This window comes from Parasteatoda tepidariorum, chromosome 2 (genome assembly GCF_982258835.1).
Source record: "Parasteatoda tepidariorum strain Cologne lab strain chromosome 2, Ptep-v5.0, whole genome shotgun sequence".
Classification (NCBI taxonomy): Eukaryota; Metazoa; Arthropoda; class Arachnida; order Araneae; family Theridiidae; genus Parasteatoda; species Parasteatoda tepidariorum.
Genome location: NC_141756.1, coordinates 65220979 through 65242088, shown reverse-complemented (window position 1 = coordinate 65242088; position 21110 = coordinate 65220979). Strand labels below are relative to the sequence as shown.

Sequence of the window (21110 nt, the reverse complement as noted above, 5' to 3'; positions counted from 1 at the left end):
TTTAGAGAATGGGTATGCTATGTTCTGTTTCCAGTGAAAGGGTTTAAGTATTTTTGTTGTAAACTTTGAAAGTTTTTTGAGTATTACTTTACGCATGGTGTCAAATTTGTGAAAACAAAACAGGTCATAACATATATATTTTTTCAGAAATAAATAAATAAATTTAAAAAAATCAGAAAATTGTGAGGAATTTTTTTTTAAGATCCATTTAAAAGAAATCTACAGAAAATTTCAAAATTAAGCAGTCGTTACATGGGTACCTTTTTTTTGACGATGATTTATGAAATTCGAATGAAATCAATTTGCAATTTCGATAATCATATTGCTAACTAATTTGGAAATTTCGATAATCACATGTTTATAACTAATCTGATTTTAGTTACTATTTCTTAATAACTGCTTGCGTTTAGTTTGAAAATCAGATATAAAAGTAATTTATTGAAAGGAAATTCAGAAAAAAATCTGAAATTAAATAATATTTACTTGTTTGTAATTCTTCTAAAGGTGACTTATAGAATTAATTAAAATTAGTGATTAAATGCTTATGAATTCAAGTATAAACGCCGTAGAACGTAACGGTATGAAAACGATCGATTAATGAAGCAAAACACGAGGTTATTGATGAAGAAAACAAATTTTAATTGTCCGTATATAACACGGTTCATAGATATATACTTACATTGTCAAACACGTCGGTTCGGCATCCGGCTTTAAGGAGCAGGAAAGCTACGGCTTCGTGGTGTCTTCGCATGGCTAGGTGCAAGGCCGTGTTCTCACACTGAAATGATACGAAATATAAGTATATTACAGACAAAATATGATTAAACTAAATGTTTATTAGAATTGCGATATACATAGAAATGTGTTATAAGTGGGAAGGTTATGTTAAAAGGCCTCTACCGTCGCCATCTTGTATTTGAGGTTAAATTTTCGATTTTCGCTTTCCTGATATTTTTTCTTTTTTTATGATTAACAAACTTTTGATATTGTATTATTCAACAGCATAATACCTTTCAAAAAGGGTGATAATAAGTGAAACGCTTCATTAGATCAGAAAAAAATAACGCTGGATAATTTTTAGAGCCCCTCTCCAACGGATTTTTCCTCAAAATTTTAAATTTTAAAGCTGTGCGGTTTGTGATTTTTAGTAAGTCTTTTTAAAATTGTACGTTTGACAGTTTTTATTTTCTTAAAAAAAATTTACTTTTATTACAGTTTAACTTGATGAATATCTAGATGGATGATGTTAAAAAATTATTACAAGGCAAATTGGACAAAGCGAAAAAGAAAAAGGAAAAAATGTATGCTATTTAACTCATCCATTTTTCAAGATTCATTTGTCATTTTCCAGGAAAAATTAAAAGAGAATTTATAATACCACAAGCTTCATATCTCAAATTTTAATTGGATAACGGCTTTGTATTTTACATGTATCGAAAGAATGCCAAATAAAGTAAATCTTAAATCAGCTTATTTGTGAAAATTTAATGAAGAGGATTAAAAGCATATTAGAATTTTTCTTATAACATCTCTCCCCCCACTTGACAGTTGTTTCATTGTTGAAAAATAGAGCAATTAAAAAAACAACAACAAAAAAAAAACAACAGCAACATAGGAATGTACTATAGTGAAATAAATGTAGGCTCAAAAAGATATGATAGCAAAACTAAAAAGTAGAGAAACTGCTTTTCAGATTTTTGAGAATAAATTATTCGGATGCATATACATTTATTAACATTTTTTGTTTTCAAAACCGTTTTTCTGATAGATTCTTTCAATTTTGCCCAAGGAAGCTATATGCATAAAAAGTACACTAAAAAACGATTTTTTTTAAATTTACGGCTGTAAACGATATTGATGTTTAACACAATATTACAAATTGAAACTTAAAAATCAAACATAAACTTCAAATTAATTTACTAAATAAAGATGTTTTTGTTCCTTCCGTTGTTAAGGTTGATCAAGATACAAAATATAAGTCGATATAAAAGCAGTAATGCTCTGGAGGGTTATCAGACAACAATGGCATTATAGAGGCTAGCTTCTTTTTTTTTTCAATTTGAATATATTCAAAATACTTTTGCGCTTATGATCTTTATTATAGAATAACAATACAAAGTTTGCAACTCATAGAACCCGAGTAGCATAATCAAAGAATAATGACGTCGAAAATTTTCATTTTTTTTCATTTTTTGACGTGGCTTTACATTTTCTAAAGAATGATATTTCAAAACTGTACTTATGGCCTCTATTACTGCGCTTATGATCTTTATTATTGAATAGCAATATAAAAATTGCGTCTTATAGAACCCGATTAGCATAATAAAGAAATAATGACGTCGAACAGTTTTACTTTTTTCAGTTTTTGGTATGGCTTTACATTTTTTGAAAAAATTTTCTAACAACATACGATACACACATACAACTACACATTTTTAAGCCTATTTTTAAACACGAAGACACTTTAGTTTACATATGCATGTACAGTGAATGTAGTTGAGGTGATTATTATATCTACAGTCCGGTAACAGAAGCTCTCATATATCTATAGATAATTTTTCCTTTAAGTTTTCTGTTAATTTTTAAAACGCAAACAAACTAATGGGAGTAATCACTGAATCTTTTTTTAAAACATCTCTAAATCCGTTTCTAATAAAAAGTAAACAGTTGAATTGGGAAAACGCAGCAAGGATAAAAAAATGAGGATTTTTTCTTTCTTGATTACTTGATTATTTATTATTTTTATTATTATTATTATTTATTATTTATTATTAAATTTATTATTTCTTTCTTTCTTTTCTTTTTGTATCAATCTCGCTACATGCATGTTAAATTAAGTCGAATTTTTACAATAATAATTTCTGATTGCATTAGGGTAGCAGACAAGTTTGGATTCATGTAGATAGGGCTGCAGATGCACTATTTAAATTCCGCTACCGGTTTTTAAAGTTAATAAAAGAATTATAGATAGGGAAGGAACCTAAGGAACCTAAAATGGTTCCATGGGGTATTCATCCACTTTTCCTTCGAGGTTAATATCTTCCTTACCTTTACTATGCATGATTCTTTATCGCCTTACGACATCATCGCCAACAAAACCAATTATTTTTATTTTTTGAAATGCCGGATGCTTTTTAGGCAAAGTATGAAATAATCGTCCTGATGAGGTTATTATGTAAATGATGTGCATGTTACTGTGAATGACCGAAATCGGTGGTTGTTGCCTTTCACCGGTGAATGTTGACAATCAAATTAGTCGCTTTGGTGAATGTCCGAAATATTTATTACATCCGATTTGATATTAATTTATTCGTGGATATAATTATATTTATTCGATATTTTAATACTTACTGACGATAAATTACAACAAACATTAGTGTTTGGAGTATCGGGCAAATATATACCGGGCAATGGCACTTGACTTTAAAAAAAACATCAGTGTAGAGTATACCGGGCAAATGTATACCAGGCAGTGGCTCTTGACCTTAAAGAAACATCAGCGTAGGGTATACCGGGCAAATGTATACCGGGTAGTGGCACTGAACCTTAAAAAATATCAGTGTAGGGTATACCGGGCAAATGTGTACCGGGCAATGGCACTTGATCAGACCTAGTATGACTAGACCTTTGGTAAATGTCCGAAATATATACTAGGTCTAGTGCCACTTTTGCTATAGCTTAAATATTTGAAAATTGCTTTAAAATTAAAAAAAAAAATAATAAAAACTGCGCCAGATAAGAGTAATTGAAGTAGTTGCTTTATACAACGCATGTGCGGAAAAAAATTTAAAAAAAAAATTATCCAGGTGCATCTAAAAGTGGATGAATATCCCAAGACACCGGCTAAAATAATATAGATAGATGTGACAATCAACCATCCTAATTTTTCAAGCATTTCGTTTAATATCAACTAGATCAGTAGCTTTACAATTTGGATAATGTCAAGAATAGATTCAAAACGAATAGATTCAAATGATTGTCAACGAATAGATTCAAAATTATAATTTTAATTCTACAAAAAAAATTTAATATTAGCAAATTAAAGTAATTCTACTATTTATTTATATATTTATTTATTTTAATATTAACAGATAATGATGCTGTCTATGCTTATTCTGAAAAATGGCGCAAAGCGTCCAATATGGAGAAAAGTCACAGTTGTGTTAAAATGATAGGAGTATATGGTCTAATTTTTTAATATTTAAAAACTTATTCCAATGCTGCCCTACCTGGGCTATTAAAAATTTAAAAAATTTTAAAAATAAGGTAGTGATTTCGATAATTTTCACCTTGGTAGATTAATATCGCCTATTTGGGCGATTTTTAAAAAAAGTTTAATAACTTTTAAAATATTTAAATTATTTGTCAATTCTAAAGCCCAGATGAAATTCTACAGAATGTATATATATATATATATATATATATATATATATATATATATATATATATATATATATATATATATATATATATATATATATATATATATATATATATATATATATATATATATATATATATATATATATATATATATATATATATATATATATATATATATATATATATATATATATATATATATATATATATATATATATATATATATATATATATATATATATAAACTTTATAGGACGGACGTTTTTATCGTACAAGAATTTTCAAACGTCGCCACAAATTTTCAATTGGATTGAGATCAGGGCAGTTTCCTGGCCATGGTAATATATTTATGCCTTTATTTTGAAACCATGCTCTGCATACTTTTGCTGTGTGGCATGGAGCTGAATCCTGTTGAAAAATAAATGGTGCGTTGTTGGGGAAGAGATCCCTGATGGAAGGTATCAATTTTGGTTTCTGGACAGTTTCGTTGTATTTTTGGCATTCAGAATGCCAAATCAGGCCGAAAAAAATGCACAAGTGCTATTACCGATAGAAAAATTAAACGGCTATGCCTTCAAGATTGAAAAATTTCATCAGATGCCATTAGATGTGAAATGAATGCAGCGGGTATTGCAGTAAGTTCAAGAACAAAAAGATGAAGGTTGTCAGGATTTGGACTACAAGCTAGAATTCCAAGGAAAAAACCATATTTAAATCAAAAGCAACGCAAAAAAGCAAGGAATCAATGGAAGCAAGTAATCTGGAGTGATGAGAGTAAAATATCGCTCTTTGGTAGTGATGGTAGAAAATACGTGAGACGTAGAGTAGGTGAAGCACTTCCTCCTGATTGCATTGAAGCAACTACAAAAAATCCAACAAATGTCATGATTTGGGCATGTATTTCTGCAGATGGTGTGGGCCGAATTCAAGTGATTCATGGCATCCTCAATGCCAAAAAATACATCGAAACTGCCCTGAAACCAAAATTGATGCCTTCCATCAGCGACCTCTTCCCCAACAATGCACCATTTACTTTTCAACAGGATTCAGCTCCATGCCACACAGCAAAAGTATGCAAAACATGGTTTCAAAATAAGGGCATAGATATATTACCATGGCCAGGAAACAGCCCTAATCTCAATCCAATTGAAAATTTGTGGCGACGTTTGAAAATTCTCGTACGAAAAAAACGTCCGTCTAATAAACGACAACTAAGTGAAGCTATAATTGATTCTTGGTACCATGTGATTACGAAAGATGAACTCCAAACACTCGTTCACTCAATGAAAAGACGCTGTGAAGCTGTCTTAAAAAATAAGGGTTACCCTCCTAAGTATTGATTGTGTAAGTGTCACTTTCAAAAAATGCAAATCTAACATAGATCTTACTATTAGTTGCATAACTCTTTTTGTAATACAGATATTGTAATACTGTATTTATTATTAAATTCTACATTAAATTACCTTCAATTTGATATATAAACGTTTGTATTTAAGTGAAAATTAATATATTCAACAAGCACACAAAGTTGAAAAACATGAAACTTTCAAAAAGTGTCCACACTTTTGGCCACCACTGTATATATATATATATATATATATATATATATATATATATATATATATATATATATATATATATATATATATATATATATATATATATATATATATATATATATATATATATATATACAAGTAGTTTAAAATAATTGCCTTGATTCGAGTGTAGGATATTTAAACTGTGGCTTTTTTTATTTACTTGGCGTCAGATCTTCTACAAACCATGTTAAATCAAAACAATGCTTATTCTTTTTGTAAAATAAAATTTTTTATAATTGCTTTAATTTAAAACTTATAGTATTTTGGGGATTAAAAGGTAATGAATGCTTTGTTTTCAGCTTATTGAAGAGTTTTATCCGCTGAATGTTAATGACACTCCAAAACTTGATTCGATTTTTGCGTGTCATTTTTATCAAATGTTACCTTCAATTAGAAACGAAATCACACAATGCTACAACACTGCATGAATAACATTTTTCTGGATACATATCTTTAAAAAAAGGAGGTAACGAAAATAAATCTGATTCAATTTTCGCGTGCTTTTAGACTTATTTATTATCCACACAAAAAATTAAAACAATAGGATTTAACTCTTGTGTATATTTTGCTTGTATAATACATACAGTATTGAATTGCGTTTTTACCTTCAATATTCCCCAAACAATACATGAATATCTTATATCACAGTTAACCCATAGAAAGGTCCCCATTGGATTTAAATCTCAGTCAAATTCGCATACTTACAATGCGACATTTGAAATCCAAAATGATAAATGATATAGCTAGTTAAGCACAGATCCTTTATTTTTTTTTTACTGGACAATAACTATCAACAAGTAGCTTTAAAATCGTCATTACAATGTTCTGACCAACAGATCAGTTCCATGCAATTATGTAGAGATGGACCTTGGAACGCGTCTTTTGTCACGGATATCAGCTTAGATCTTTAGTAAGGTACTAATAACATGGGTTAACAGAGGCTTGTATCTTTTTACGAACACGCGAGGGTTCCGAAACAATGAATCTTCGTGGATGGTAACTTCCGTCCCACTTTGCACGTGATGCCAATACTAAAATCGGAAAAGTACATACCTTGTCAACTAGATTCAGATCCACACCTGCGTCCAGGAGGCTACTGACGCAGTCTGTGTGTCCTCTCGCGGCTGCGCAATGCAGTGGTGTTTCTTCTTCCTGTAATTTATGTATTTTAAAATGTTGCACTTTGAAATTAATGTAACTTTCTTTTCAACATTATTTTAGTACAAAGAATTATGATTACATTGTAATGAAATAAATAAATTTATAAATAATTTTTTTCAAAATGTTTTTTTTTTTATTTTGTTCAAAATTACATAAAGATAATAGAAACTAAAATTATAAATTTAAATTCTCATATTTATAAAAGTGATGAAAACCTTCTAATAATTTATTTTCATAATTATAAATCTATAAAATGAAGCATTTCGAAAGCTCGAATTTTTTTTCTATGTTTTTGAATAGTAAATGAACCGAAAACAAATAAACAAAAAAGGGGAAATTCTGATTACGCTGTATAATTGATTAAATTAACATTTTTTTAAACTGTAAATAACTAAAGAATGGATGTAGTGACGTATTTTAACTACTTAAAAATCTATTAAACGAATCAAAAACATTAATTATAATTAATTATTTATCAAATTTGCATAAAATTTTTCGATTTCTTTTCAGTAAATGCAGAGCTTAGAACTGATGCATTTTGACGAAACATCTACAATTATTTATCGAATTTCATGATCATGGGGTAAAAAAAGTAGAAAAATTAAAATAAAATGGCTACTTGTTGCAAAAAAAAAAAGAAAAAAAAAGAAATTCATGAACATTTTTAAATAAATGTGGGTCACAGTAAAAACTATCGCGGTGTCAACAAGAGAAATGTAAACACAGGGGAGAAATTTTCTCCTGTGTGTTATGCGTTAGTTAATTTTATCATTTCTCTTAAGTTTGTAATTTTAATTTTACCTCACAGAAATTAAAAATTCGGTTATTTATAAGTACAGAAGCTGAAGTTTCAAACCAATTCTTCAGATAGTTGAAATTCTAAGAGAAGCGTCCTAGAAATCATTTAATTTTAGATAACAAAAGGAATTTACTTTTATAAATCAATCTCGATTCCGATTTTTTTTAACATAACATTTGTCGAAAATTGTCCTTACAAAGAATTAATAATCTGAAGTCACCGTACGTAAATTATTCTTCATTGTTGTTTGTTCTTGAAACACAGCGGGCTCAACAAGAAATGCACGTGAGATCAAAAATCTAAAGATACACTTAGGCAGTATTTAAATTTTTTTTTATTTAAAGATGCCTAACACGACTCGATCCCCAATCTCAACTCTTTGGGGGCTGGGTAAGGGTAACTTTTAAATTTTAAATTAGAAACACCATTTATTTTATTTTATTTTTTATTTAATAACCGTCGTTGAACAGCCGACCCAATTTTTGGGTTTACGACTACCACTGTTCATCTTCGTAACCTTGTAATTTTGAACCCAATCCAGAAGACAAGGGAACTCCTGGATCAAGTATTGAGAGAAATTTTACCTTCGTAGAGGACTTTCAGATGGAACTAACCCGCATTTGCGTTACATGAAGAGGAAGACCACGAGCACCTCCCACGGTTAGCCAGACAGCAAGGGGACTCAAACCCATGATCCGTCTACCACTGAGGATATTTCACATCAGCACTGTGGTCGGTGCATGCCAAATGCGGAATTCGTATCGACCAGCCATCGCTCATTGAAAGGCTAACGCTCTATCCCCTGAGCCATCGCGGCTTATTATGACAGATTTAGATTTTCCATAAAAAATTACTCCAACTTGACAAACGAAATAGTTTTGAGCCGTGGTGGCTCAGGGGATAGCGCGCTCACTTCCCCATAGGGTAACCCAGGTTTGAGAACCAGAGATGGCTGGTATATACGAATTCTGAACCTGGCTCGCAACGACCAATATATAAAAAAATATCCTCAGTAGTTGATAGATCTTGGGTTTGAGTCAGCTTGCCTTTAGACTAATCCTGGGAGGTTTCGTGGTTTCCTTTCGTGGGAGGTTTCGTGATTCCGTGGTTTTCCTAACATTATTGGGGTTAGTTCCATCAAAAAGTTCTCCGCTATGATAAAATTCTCTTTATAATTGATCCAGGAGTTACTTCGTCTTCTGGATTGAGTTCAAAGTTACAAGACTGTGAAGTTGAACATTTATGGTCGTGAGCTCAAAAATGGGGTCGGCTGTTCAACGATGGTTATAAATTGTAAAATAAAACGAGATGGTTGCATTTTGGTTCATAAATGGCGCTGTAATTGCAAAATGAAGATGGCGCGAAAAGTGTTTTAAAATAGTAAAACCTCGAGAAAGACTAGTTTGCTCTGAGGAATAAAAATAAAATTGTTTGACAGTTTTAACAAACTACCTACTGACATCAAACTCATCTGTTATCTCATAAACTAGATTCTACTTCAGTAAGTCACCATAGCGCGAGGGAATGAATTTGGTGTCATTTATGCAATCTTCTGAAAACATTTAATGCATTTATTTTTAGATCTTCGGTCCGATGAGTACTCCTTGAGATACTTGACCATTTTCATACAATATTTTCATAATTCCAGCTCATTTGTTTTTATAATTTCATCTCATTTGCTTACATAATTTCTGACACCCAGTATTCCAAATATATTTCAAATAAATTTTTTTTTGGCCTATTTCTGTTGTTCTAAACTTATAATAATTGAATTAACCTAGCTCCAGATGCATCAATCGCACAATACAAATTTAAATAAAATCCAGATATTTATGCGAAATGCCATCCGCGCAAGGATGATCGAAGTCAATGATCCGTAAAACATTTATCTGTCTTGTTAATAAACTGAGTCAAAAATGTCACGCAGAAGTTACTTTTTATCTTCATGTTTTCGACGCCTTACTTTAAAAAGCTATTCCTTTGTTTAACCTCTCCAGTCATATTTCGGAAAAAGATACTGAATGATATATATGGTTCATTAGTTTGGCATAGAAATGAATATTTTCCGTTTGAGTCTCGTTTTTACAATGGGAAAAATGAAATGTATAAATTAATTTATCACAAATATTCTATTATTACCTAAGCCAACAATTACAATACTACAAAATTACTGTTATTACCGAAATAGTAAAAAAAAATTACCTAATTAAAGAATTACAATATTTTACATATTTAGTACTACTCAAGTTAACAATAACAGCATTTTTTATTATTACCTAAGTCAAAGATTAAAATATTTCAGCATTTTTATGATTACTTAAGTCAATAATTGCAATCTTACAACTATTCTATCACTAATAAAATTTCCTACAATAGTACAACATTTCTGTAATTGTCACGTAATTAAATAATTAAAATATTACAACCTTACACACATTACACACAATGTAAAAAATTACTTTAAAAGTTGTTTACATACCTATAATACACTGTGTTAAATAGTTTGTGATAATAATTTCGAATGTGAAATAAAATAATATGTACTACAAAAGCACGTTTATTAAGCAGGGGTCTGTCCAGACATTTTGTGAAAGGTCCGTTTTTCGTGAAATTGTGAAAAAATTACTCACATTCTTTCAACCAGGGTCTGCTTTTATGAATTTGTGCAAATAGGGTCCGTTATTGCAAAAAAACTTTTTCAAGGAGTTTTTAAATTGTAAAGACATACAAGATTATGCTCAACACTGTAAAATTATAATTAAAAAAATTAAATTTTAAAAAATAAACAACAATTGCTGCTTCTAAATTACAGATGCAACATACAAATATTTGGTATTTAGCCTATACTGCTGAACGCAGAATATTAATTTTGGACGAATAATGGAAGAATCGTCTGCCGAAGACAAAACTTAATTCGTTTACATCCATCTTTCTTGTTTTCTGCCCTGGAAAGGGTTTATTCGATTAACAAAATAATAATGAAGATAAACAAATTTGTGAAGGGTCCGATTAAAAGAAAAATCATTTTGTGAAGGGTCCGTTTTTAAGTTAAAATATTTTGTGAAGGGTCCGTTTTTATGAAAAGATATTTTGTGAAGGGTCCGTTAACGGACCCAAATTTCTTCTAAACAGACCCCTGTTAAGGGATTAATTATTTCTTTCGACTAATTTTTTATTAGTTAGTAACAGGTATTTTTTTTTGCTAGTTATTAATTGTTAGCTTGTTTTCTATAGATATTAACTGTTATTTTTTCGTGATTTCTTGTCAACTAGTTTTTTCGCTAATTGTTAATTGTTAGCTTATTTTTTTGCTAGTTATCCTTTGTTAATTTGTTTTTATAACTTTTAATTTCATAGCTTACTTTAATGATCAACTTTTATTTAAGTTTGAAAGTCAATATTTAGCTTACTTTCCTTTGTTGATTAATAATTTTAATAATCATTAAATTTCCTACTTATTTCAACATTTTTCAAAATTGTCAAAGACAATTTAAACACTTTCTTCTTATTTTAACTTATTTTAAGATTGTCAGAGGCAAGACAATCCCCGACAAAGATGTTCACACGGCTAAAGCATGGAAAAAATATAAAATGTGTGTATATATATAATATTTTATATATATACAGTTATCTTTAATTTAAACTTTACTCGTAATAAAAAAAAACATTATAATTTTTATTGTATCATTTCTAATATTTGGCGGCACATTTTTAGAATTTGGCGTCACATAAAAGTGCCGCGGCACAGTGGTGTAGAATCACTGACCTAAGTCAACAATTACAATATTACAACGATTCTATTACTAGTTAAACCAACAAGTACAGTACTACAACATTTCTATTACCTAAGTTAATAATAACACTATTTCAACATTTCTAATATTACTCAAGTCAACAATTATAATATTACAACATTTCTATTGTTGCTACTACGTAATTCAATAACTAAAATATTGTATAAATTTCCAAAAAGTTCTTGGTTCCTCGAAAAAAATCGCAAAATAGAGAAACTCGCAAAATGGAAGTTCGTTAAATAGAGGTCCGACTGTATGTACTTATTAGCGGCACATAAAGTGTTAAACTAGTGACTTGACGATTGCTTTTAGAAGTGAACAATATATTACTATAATTTTCATTAATAATTAAAAATATACATATTAATGACTTACTTTGTTTCTTAAGTTTGTCTTCGCGCCAAAGTTGCAGAGAGTGTCGACAATCTTAGGAAAACCGTGCCACACACCAATATGCAAAGCTGTCTCACCATGCTGTAGTTGTTTAATGAAAATAAGAGAACACTATTATTTTACATAAAATTTATAATAAATAACAAATATGATCGAATTACATAGAAAGATGCATATGTATGTTCATAATATTATATGGTTCCGTATCCTAATGTCAAATTATTAAAAATGTTTGCTGTCGTATTTTCTATAAGACTTCTATCATCTTTTATTGTATTGTAACTTAATTTATATTCTAATTCAAGTGAACTAGTTTAATTAATAGGAGTTTTCGCCCCTTCTCGCTAACACTTGCTAACCTACGGAACTGCTTCCGCTGTTCTCTTCAGATTGTTTCGAAATTCGAATCCTTCGCTCGCTCATCGCATGCGTTACAACTTTGTATATTTTTTTAAAGACTACAGTTTCGAATAAACAGTTCATAAAAATTTTCTTTGCACTAAATTCTAAATATATATGTTAAATATATATGTTAACGGAACAAAATTAGCTAAAGTATCGAAAAACGGAAACAGCGGTTAACTGCCTTGCTTTATGCTTATAAGCGTGACAAGATATTTCATTGCTTTTATAGCCATGTACGCATATGCGTTTTATATAGTATACATTGTTTTAATTTAACTGATAATTTAATTGCTTTTCTGAACTGAAGATAGAAGTTTCTAAGAATCAATGAATATCCGGGTCTACCCAGCTTTTAGCAAACACTTGTTTAGGGGACGAATTACGGCCTCCTTTTATATTTCCTGACAGTGACCAAGATGTTTAAAAAAGGGTTTAAAAAAGTTATAGGTGTTGATAAAGGTACAGAGTAGGTGGGTCGTAGATTATCCCTTAACTACTTGGGATGGGTGAAATTATTTTAAGCCATTGATTGAGTCCTTAATCTGGTATGTCTCACAAAATAAAATGATTGCAAATGTTTTACATATACAGAATGGCCCTGTACTGTCTTTTTGTTTGTTTATTATGTGATGTCTCTTAATTTCTTTGTGTGAATTTAATACAAATAGCTTTAATAAATACTATTATCAGAATTGCCACTCAAATCTGGAAAAAAAATTCCCTGTGTTTTCCCTGCATATATTATACACAATATATTAAGAGAAAACACAACAATTACTGTGCTCTTGTGTGAGCTATAGTGGGCTAACTATATTTATTAGTTTTAATTGTTAGGGAAAAAAAGGAACAGCTGAACATACATAAATACTATAGTAAATGGAATAGTTTAATATAGCTGAAATATAATGTTTAAATATTCCATAGATTACTCTCTGAGTGGTCACCATTTTTTAAGGGACGAAAATAAGAAACAAAATTCCCTGTATTTTCCCAGTTCGTAAGGGAAAAAAATAAAATTCCCTGCATTTTCCCTGTTATTTTAGGTGATTTTTAAATTCCCTATATTTTCCAGGTTTCCCCTGTGGAGTGGCAACCCTGATTATGGACCATATGATCCTAGGTAACCGAAATATTTCTTGTCTGTTCGTTCTTTTCCATGTAAACAACAATAATAAAATGCTTATATTAGATGGATGGATTAAAATGATCATCTTTGTCAGCTATTTTACAGATTTTGTGCTATGCATGGCAGGATTTAATAGAAAAAGTTAACATGAAAATATTTTTAAACAGTATTCTACTAACAGAAAGAATTTTCTTAAATTTATAGCCACGGATAGAAAAAAAAAACTGTCGAAAGAATGACCTTACGAGAGTCACAGTAGTAGCGAAGTGACATGCAACGAACTTAAGTCAGTCAACCTGCCTCATTAGTTGCAAGTATAATTTAAATCAGGAAGGAACTAATTTAGGGGAAATGCCTCGAGTTAAGATTAATGTAATGTCCTTATAAAAATAATAAAAAAAAAAACAACAACATTGGCTGACCTCATCGGGCAAGTTAACATCGGTGCAGCATCGGCAAAGGAGTGCCACGGCATTTGTGTGTCCGTAACGGGCAGCGACGTGTAGAGCTGTTTCTTTTGCCTGCGAAAAAAAAAATTAGAAAAAAATAGAAAATAAATAATTGAATATTCAAGTATGATGTCAGCTTGTGATTCATTGAATAAGCTAGAAAGTACGCAATGGCATCTTTGGGTTTAGAAGAAGAAGGTGCGGCTGTTTTTTAACATTTGATGAATTTTAACCTTTACTCACCTGCAAGGTCAAAAGCTATGAGATAACTTGTATTTTTGCATTTATTTCCCTTCATATGTATTGAATGATGTGAAGTTCATTTTTTTTTTTTTGCTATATACATCATAACAATGGAATGCCATTAGAGAAGTTTGCAAAATACTTTCTTTTTTTTCACATTTTGAGTTCAAGTATTTTAATGGTTTTTAAACAAAGCTTTACTTTTTTCCACATTTATTTTAAAAACAAAGCTTTGATTATTTTTGACACAAAAGGGACTAAAATGAAATAGCTTTGTATGCAACTTATTATAGCTTGTTAGAAGATTTGAATGATTAATTGGCGGCTGCTAGTTATCAATTGCTATTTATTATATTGTATGCCTAGTTAAGGCAATTATATTATTTTGTTAGGGAAATGAAGTATTTTAGACAAAAATGAGTAAGTAAAAACGAATTGTAACGCGTACGTTAAAAAGAAGTTTTTAAAAAAACTGCCTGTTCATGCAAATTATTTTCCAAATAAATCACATAAGAGTTTATTTGCATTAATTTTCTTCTGTGGCTGATATATTTTTCATTAATCATCCCTATAATTTTAATTCTTTAAAAACAGTTTGAAATTAAATAATTCCGATATTCTTGTTTAGCAGTAGGTTGAAGAAGCATAAAAATTCGCCAGAGAAACAGCTGAAGAGTTTGTTATCTTGGGCAAGGTGTAGTTTTTACTCATATCTTATAGTTTAATGAACATTCTTACATATGATAGACATTAAAAAACTGACTTCAATTTTATTGAACAGTTTTAATTTCTTGTCAATCATATTTATGCGTGTGGAAAAAGTCAAAAATTAATTTATTTTTAATTTTTAGAAGGTTTAGAATAAAGAATAAAACTCAAAATATAAAAAAATAAAACTCAAAATATAAAAGAATAAAACTCAAAATATATTTAAAATTTTAGTGTAAAAATTATGAGGAAGCACTATTATTATTGTTATTATTTTATGTTACAATACACACATTTACAAATATTTTTTCTTAATTAGAAATTTAGTTGAATTCATATAAATAAAAGACACAGATCAATTTGCATTGACACGCATATGGATGGAATAAGCCTACACAATAAAAATTACGCATACATTAAATAATTAACTCATATTTTTTTTAGAAAAGTATGAGTTTATCATCCAATTATTCGAACAAAAACAATTAACAGAATCTTACATGCTACAAAATTCATATCAGTAATATGGATGCTGTAAAATATTTTTTATAAATGCGTTTAAAAAGAGAGAAGTTCTTGTGTATCAAAACCATAGTTTTGACAAACATTTTGAGAAAACAATGTAAGTCTATGAACTAGATTTCATCCATGTTTGCGTCAAAGTACAAAACAGTGTATTTTTCTGAATTTTATAAATTTGAATCACGCTCCCAGGCGCGGGTGTCGCTGACTGGAGATACAATGGGTATATGACCTCTCAATGATTAGAATTTCTTAAAAAAATCCCCCAAATATTTCAGACTAAGAAGGAAAATTTTCGTTAATTATTATCAATTTAAATTATTCGAAGTTAAAATAAAAAATAGATAAAAAATAATTAATCTTTTCTGGCAGATTTTAGCACCTTTAAAAAAAATTATGTATGATTTTTTAGAGAACTATCGTGATTGTAATTTAATTTCGTTCACTCAAATATTGGAGCCCTGCGGAGCCCATATTTTCAGGGAAATGTTCATATGCATGACGTCAAGTTATGTGAAAAAACTGATAGCAGAACTGTATCGGTAAATTATGTTTAAAAAAATTAAAAGGGAATGTCAAATATCATAAGCTTTTTTTATCTCAAATTCTGATTGGGTGACTGACTTCAATTTTAGATGTATCGAAAGATACAGCCGAATGGAGTAAAAATCAACTACCTGTTTAAGTGTGAAAATTGAAAAAAAGATTAAAGGCACATTAGAATTTTCCCTCCACGTTTCCATTCTTTCGACTGTTGAATTCGATCGAGAAAAGAGAGTCTTTAAAAAAAAAAAAAAGTGATCATGGTGAATTATTTCTTGGGTGGACTCGGAATAAAGGTATTTCCCCCTACATTTCATGTTAAAACTTCACCATGGAACATCCATACCTTGTTCTGGATATCAACAGAAACTCCTTCCTCGTATAAATAACGAATAATCTGCTCGTGGCCTTGTCGTGCTGCCCAATAAATGGCACTGTCACCATGCTGAAATAAAGTGGAAATTAATTTAAAATTAAAGCATATTAAAGTGATATGGCATTGACTTAAAGATAGTTTGCTTGTGTATGAATGCATCATTTATGTTTTAAAAAAATTATTAAAGAAAAAAAGATTTAAATGATACAAAATTCTTACACTATCTAAGGCTTTGATGTTAGCTTTCTTAGAATGTAAAAACTTCACCACGTTCAAATGACCCAAGCCTGCGGCGATATGTACAGATGTTTCACCATGCTAGAAACAAATAGTTGATACATTTTAAATACAAATTCTTCACAAGAGAACACTACGCAGCGGGAGAAATCCTTCCTGGCAAATTCTTTTTAATAAGTAATTTAAAATTCGAAGTTTAAAGAAAAGTGAGTTCTGGATAACGTGGTATAAGGGAGGAAGTTTCAAATACTGAATTTTTTTTTCAAAACATAAAAATACAAGCAAATTATTATTGGATTATTTAGAATTACACAGTGAGGAAGTTAACCCACTATAATTTGCTTTTATTTTGATATTTTGAAAATATTTTTTTCAGCATTTGGAATTTTTTCGTTTATTCTAGGTTTACCTGAATTCATTTTTTTTTTTTTAAATTTTAAAATATCAATGAGCGTGAAACAGAATTTGACTTGAAAGGTTTCTCCCCAGTATAGCATCCTTTTAAGTAATTAAGATAATTAAACAATTGAATAAAATTAAATTTGATTTTTAAATGGAATTAATTTATAATAGATAAAATAAAATTAATTTGAATAAAATTAAATATTTTAATTTTTAAATTTATATAATAATTTTTTGGAACGATTGATTTAGATTTAATTATGTCTTAATAGCATATCTTTCTGTAATTTGTTATAAAATTAAATCATTGCTTCATAATATTTCTAAACAAGAAACTGTTAGTTTCAATCCATAAAATCTCTTCCAAAGTAAATTTAACTAAGCATTATTTAAAAAAAAAAAAAAAAAATCAGTATTTTTAAAGAGTATGGTATTAGAAATGTGTTATTTTTCTACAAAGTATTTCAAAATAAGCTACTTAAGGAAACAAAGAAAGAATTAACGGCCACCCCCGGCCACAGGACGACTAAATAAAATTTGTTGAAAGCTTCAAAATAATATTTTCGTTTTAAAAAATAAAAATATCGATTACAAAATTATCTATCACTCACCACTGGCACAGTAAACAAATATGCCAAAATACCTCCGAAACAAATTACAGTCGAATTTGAAAATCCTATTTATTCAAAATTCAAACTGCATATTCTTATTTTTAAGTAAAATGCTTAGTCTCAATGATATGGAGAGAGGAATGAGTGAGTGGGACTCATTTCTATTTCCACATCATTTTTGAGACTAAAAAGTAGTTTCAGTGACTGCCGGCAGGACTCCCAGATTTGTAGTAGAGTTCTCGAACCGCTTGTTTCACGTCCAGGGTGAATTAGGAAGCTTTACATATGATCGCCGCAATAAAACATCGTGGCATACTAATTTCCGATTTCAATGGTACAGTAAAGGTTGTGATTTGGAAAATATGGTTCCAATGAGTTAGTCAGGAGATTATAGTTTAAGTTTCCGCTTATTTCGTAAAATTGTAATTAATGATCTTAAAAGCTTTTAAGCGGATGAAATATATAGTAAAAAGTTCTTTAATTGTGGTTTAGAGCTTGATTAATTTACACAAAAAGTAAAATACTTAACTTAAAAAAAAATTAAACTTGATAGTTTGGTAGATTTTTCTTCATTTACATATGAAATAATGAAGAAAATAGCTCATTAAAACTAGATTTCATATATTTATGAAAATGTGGAAGTGAATAAAAGGAAAAAATTATGCAAATTTAAATATCTGCCGAATAATATTAAGAAAAAAAAAACATTAGCCTGAATATTTTTTTCGTCTATATTAAAGAATTAGGACATAGCTTATACCTCCGTTCGCGAACACTCAAACCATGTCAGTTTAAAATAAAACTTTCCTTTAAATGCATATATACATAATGAAATGCAAACTGTTGCATATTTGTATAACTATGGTCTGTAAAACCAAGAGTAACAGGAAGTCATAACTTTTTAAAGTTTTGATAAGATTGATTTCTGCTAGCATGACATATTTCTTAACTTACTTCTTGACTTATTTCTTAAATTGAGTTAAGTAAATGCTTATTCTTATTTGTTCTCCATATTAAGCTATTACTATTAACCATTTGCCATTAATCATTACTATTAATCATTAAATTTTACTCGCTTTAGAAAAATAGGGTACAAAAGCGTGGTCTTACTTTGTTTAAAAAATTTACACATAAAATTTAGTTATCCATAAAATGTTTTTTTAAATGGAGTCATTGTAGCACGCTAAAAAACTTTGCTCAAAATTTGGAAAATATGTATTATTAATTATAACACTATTAAGAACTTATACCTTAATTAAAAATTAAAATTATTACATAACACATTATTTATCGTTGATTGTATAATAAGTTTGCAAAGAATTAATATCTTAAATCTTTAGTAATTTTTTCAAATGTAACTTAACATAATCACACTGACGTTAACCGCAAAAAATATAAAAATTTATCAATAAATTACGATTGCTTTCTTATCAGATGCAAGGCATTTTTAAGTCTTTTATTTTGGAACTATACTTAAATTGTATTTGGGAAAATAATTTATTTAAAGTATTATTATTTCAATTATGATGGTTATTAGAAAAATATCTTTTAAACAAATATTACAAAAGGCATTTTTTATAAATGAAAGATAACTAATTGTCAAAATATTACACTATTAATTGATTAATCTCTATATTAGCATTTTTGTTTAATTCTATGCTTTCGTAAGGAAATGCTACGAATTTTAATACTTAGTCATTTAATGAGCTTTATTTGTTTAAAGACTTGAATAGAAACAATTAAATGTTTAACTCACACAGAGGGTAAAAGCTTTTTTTAGACAAGGATTCTTTATTATTTTAATTGAATATGTCGGTGAGGATAAATTGTTTTCAACAATTAGAGCGAAACTTTGAGTGGCATTTTATAAATTTTTGTTTGATAAAAATAATATAAAATTTTGTTAGCTTGGAAAAAGTCTTTATTCTCCAATTAAACTTATAAAACTTTTAATTTCACGGATAACAAGAAGTTAACACTAAACAAACCAACACTTCACAATACTATATGATAACCGGTCTTTTGACTAGTTATGGTATGTTTAGTGTTAACAGTTGTCAAAATCAATAATAAATTTGTACTTATAATGTTTATCCAATAATTTTGAACGTGGTAATATCAATATCAAGTATATTTTCCTCTTTATCAATTTGCTTCATCTGTAAAAAACCACCTTGTCATAAAATACGCGTATACCGTAAAACATTATATCGTAATTTTAAAAGTAATGCTTATCTAATTAGAATCATTCAGTGATATTTACTTAATTAGAGTTATTCAGTGATTTTGTGGAAATTATTACTTTAAAAATTATAGTATATCAAATTTTTGTTCTGTAACATGTTCCGGATAAATTGGATTTTACGGTAAAAAGTACCCCACGACCCTGAGTGCTGATACATTTTACCGTAATTTGATCCAGAAGTTTTAACTGCGTGCCAGAATTAGTACTCCAGTCTCAGGTACTTAGCGGGGCAGATTTGATTTGCGCACACTAGAAGACAAAGTTTTGAAATGCACAAGATTTATTTCGAAAGATTTTTTATTTGCATAATTCTTAGGTTATTTATTAACTAATCTAAGAAAAATCATGTTTGCAATCAAAATAAATGACTCACAAATTTTCCACACACTCTTCAAAAGACTTTACATAGTTTAATCATTTAAATATTTTTGTGATTATATCGAAAGTATAATATATTTTCGGTGTTTGAAAACATCAATAAAAACCCAAATAAGAGTCTTTGGGCTGAGTGGGCTTTTTTTATTTTGTAAAACGCAAATAATATTTTGTGACAATTAACAAGTAGAACAATTTACAATGATTTAATTTAACTGCATTTCAAAAAGTGTTCAATGCTTTTTAACATATTATACTACATAAAAACTTATCATCAATCATAATTTATAAGTACGCTAAAATAAATCACGCAAATAAACACGACACTATAATGATCGCTGACATAAATATTTAAATTCTACTCCAGTTTTGTTTCTTAATTGCATGTGTTTTCCACTTTACTTGATATAATTAATCTGTCAAATCCTTAATTATGATAATTCAATACTGTCAAAAACAATAAATTGTGCCGAGATTTGATAAAAATAAAATACAGTAGCAAGTATGTTAGGTGACAGCGGCTTGTTTCTGCGCACATTTTTTCCGTTTTGGAAATTATGTCTGCGTTTATTTGACTCATTTTATTCGAGTGATTTATCTGTTCTATATTTCATTCTAAAAATGTCTTTTTTTTTCTTTCTTCTTCAGTTTTTACCTCTTTTTTCTCTAGAACGGCTTTCATCATTCCCCTGAAGCATAGCTGAAATATTTCCGTATAATCATTTGACAGAACAATA

At 29.0% G+C, this 21110-nt stretch overlaps 1 protein-coding gene across 3 annotated transcripts in view; it reads right to left on the bottom strand.

The window, feature by feature from the left end:
- The window catches only part of LOC107437276 (death-associated protein kinase dapk-1), a 101331-nt gene that overhangs the window by 26919 nt on the left and 53302 nt on the right, over positions 1-21110 (bottom strand). For all 3 annotated transcript variants that reach the window (XM_087157442.1, XM_087157443.1, XM_087157444.1), the window contains exons 3-8: positions 16723-16821; positions 16474-16572; positions 14085-14183; positions 12114-12212; positions 7038-7136; positions 680-778 (exon numbers count right to left, since the gene is read on the bottom strand). In XM_087157442.1, coding sequence (XP_087013568.1) covers positions 680-778; positions 7038-7136; positions 12114-12212; positions 14085-14183; positions 16474-16572; positions 16723-16821 — 594 coding nt within the window. The remainder of the gene's footprint in view (positions 1-679; positions 779-7037; positions 7137-12113; positions 12213-14084; positions 14184-16473; positions 16573-16722; positions 16822-21110) is intronic.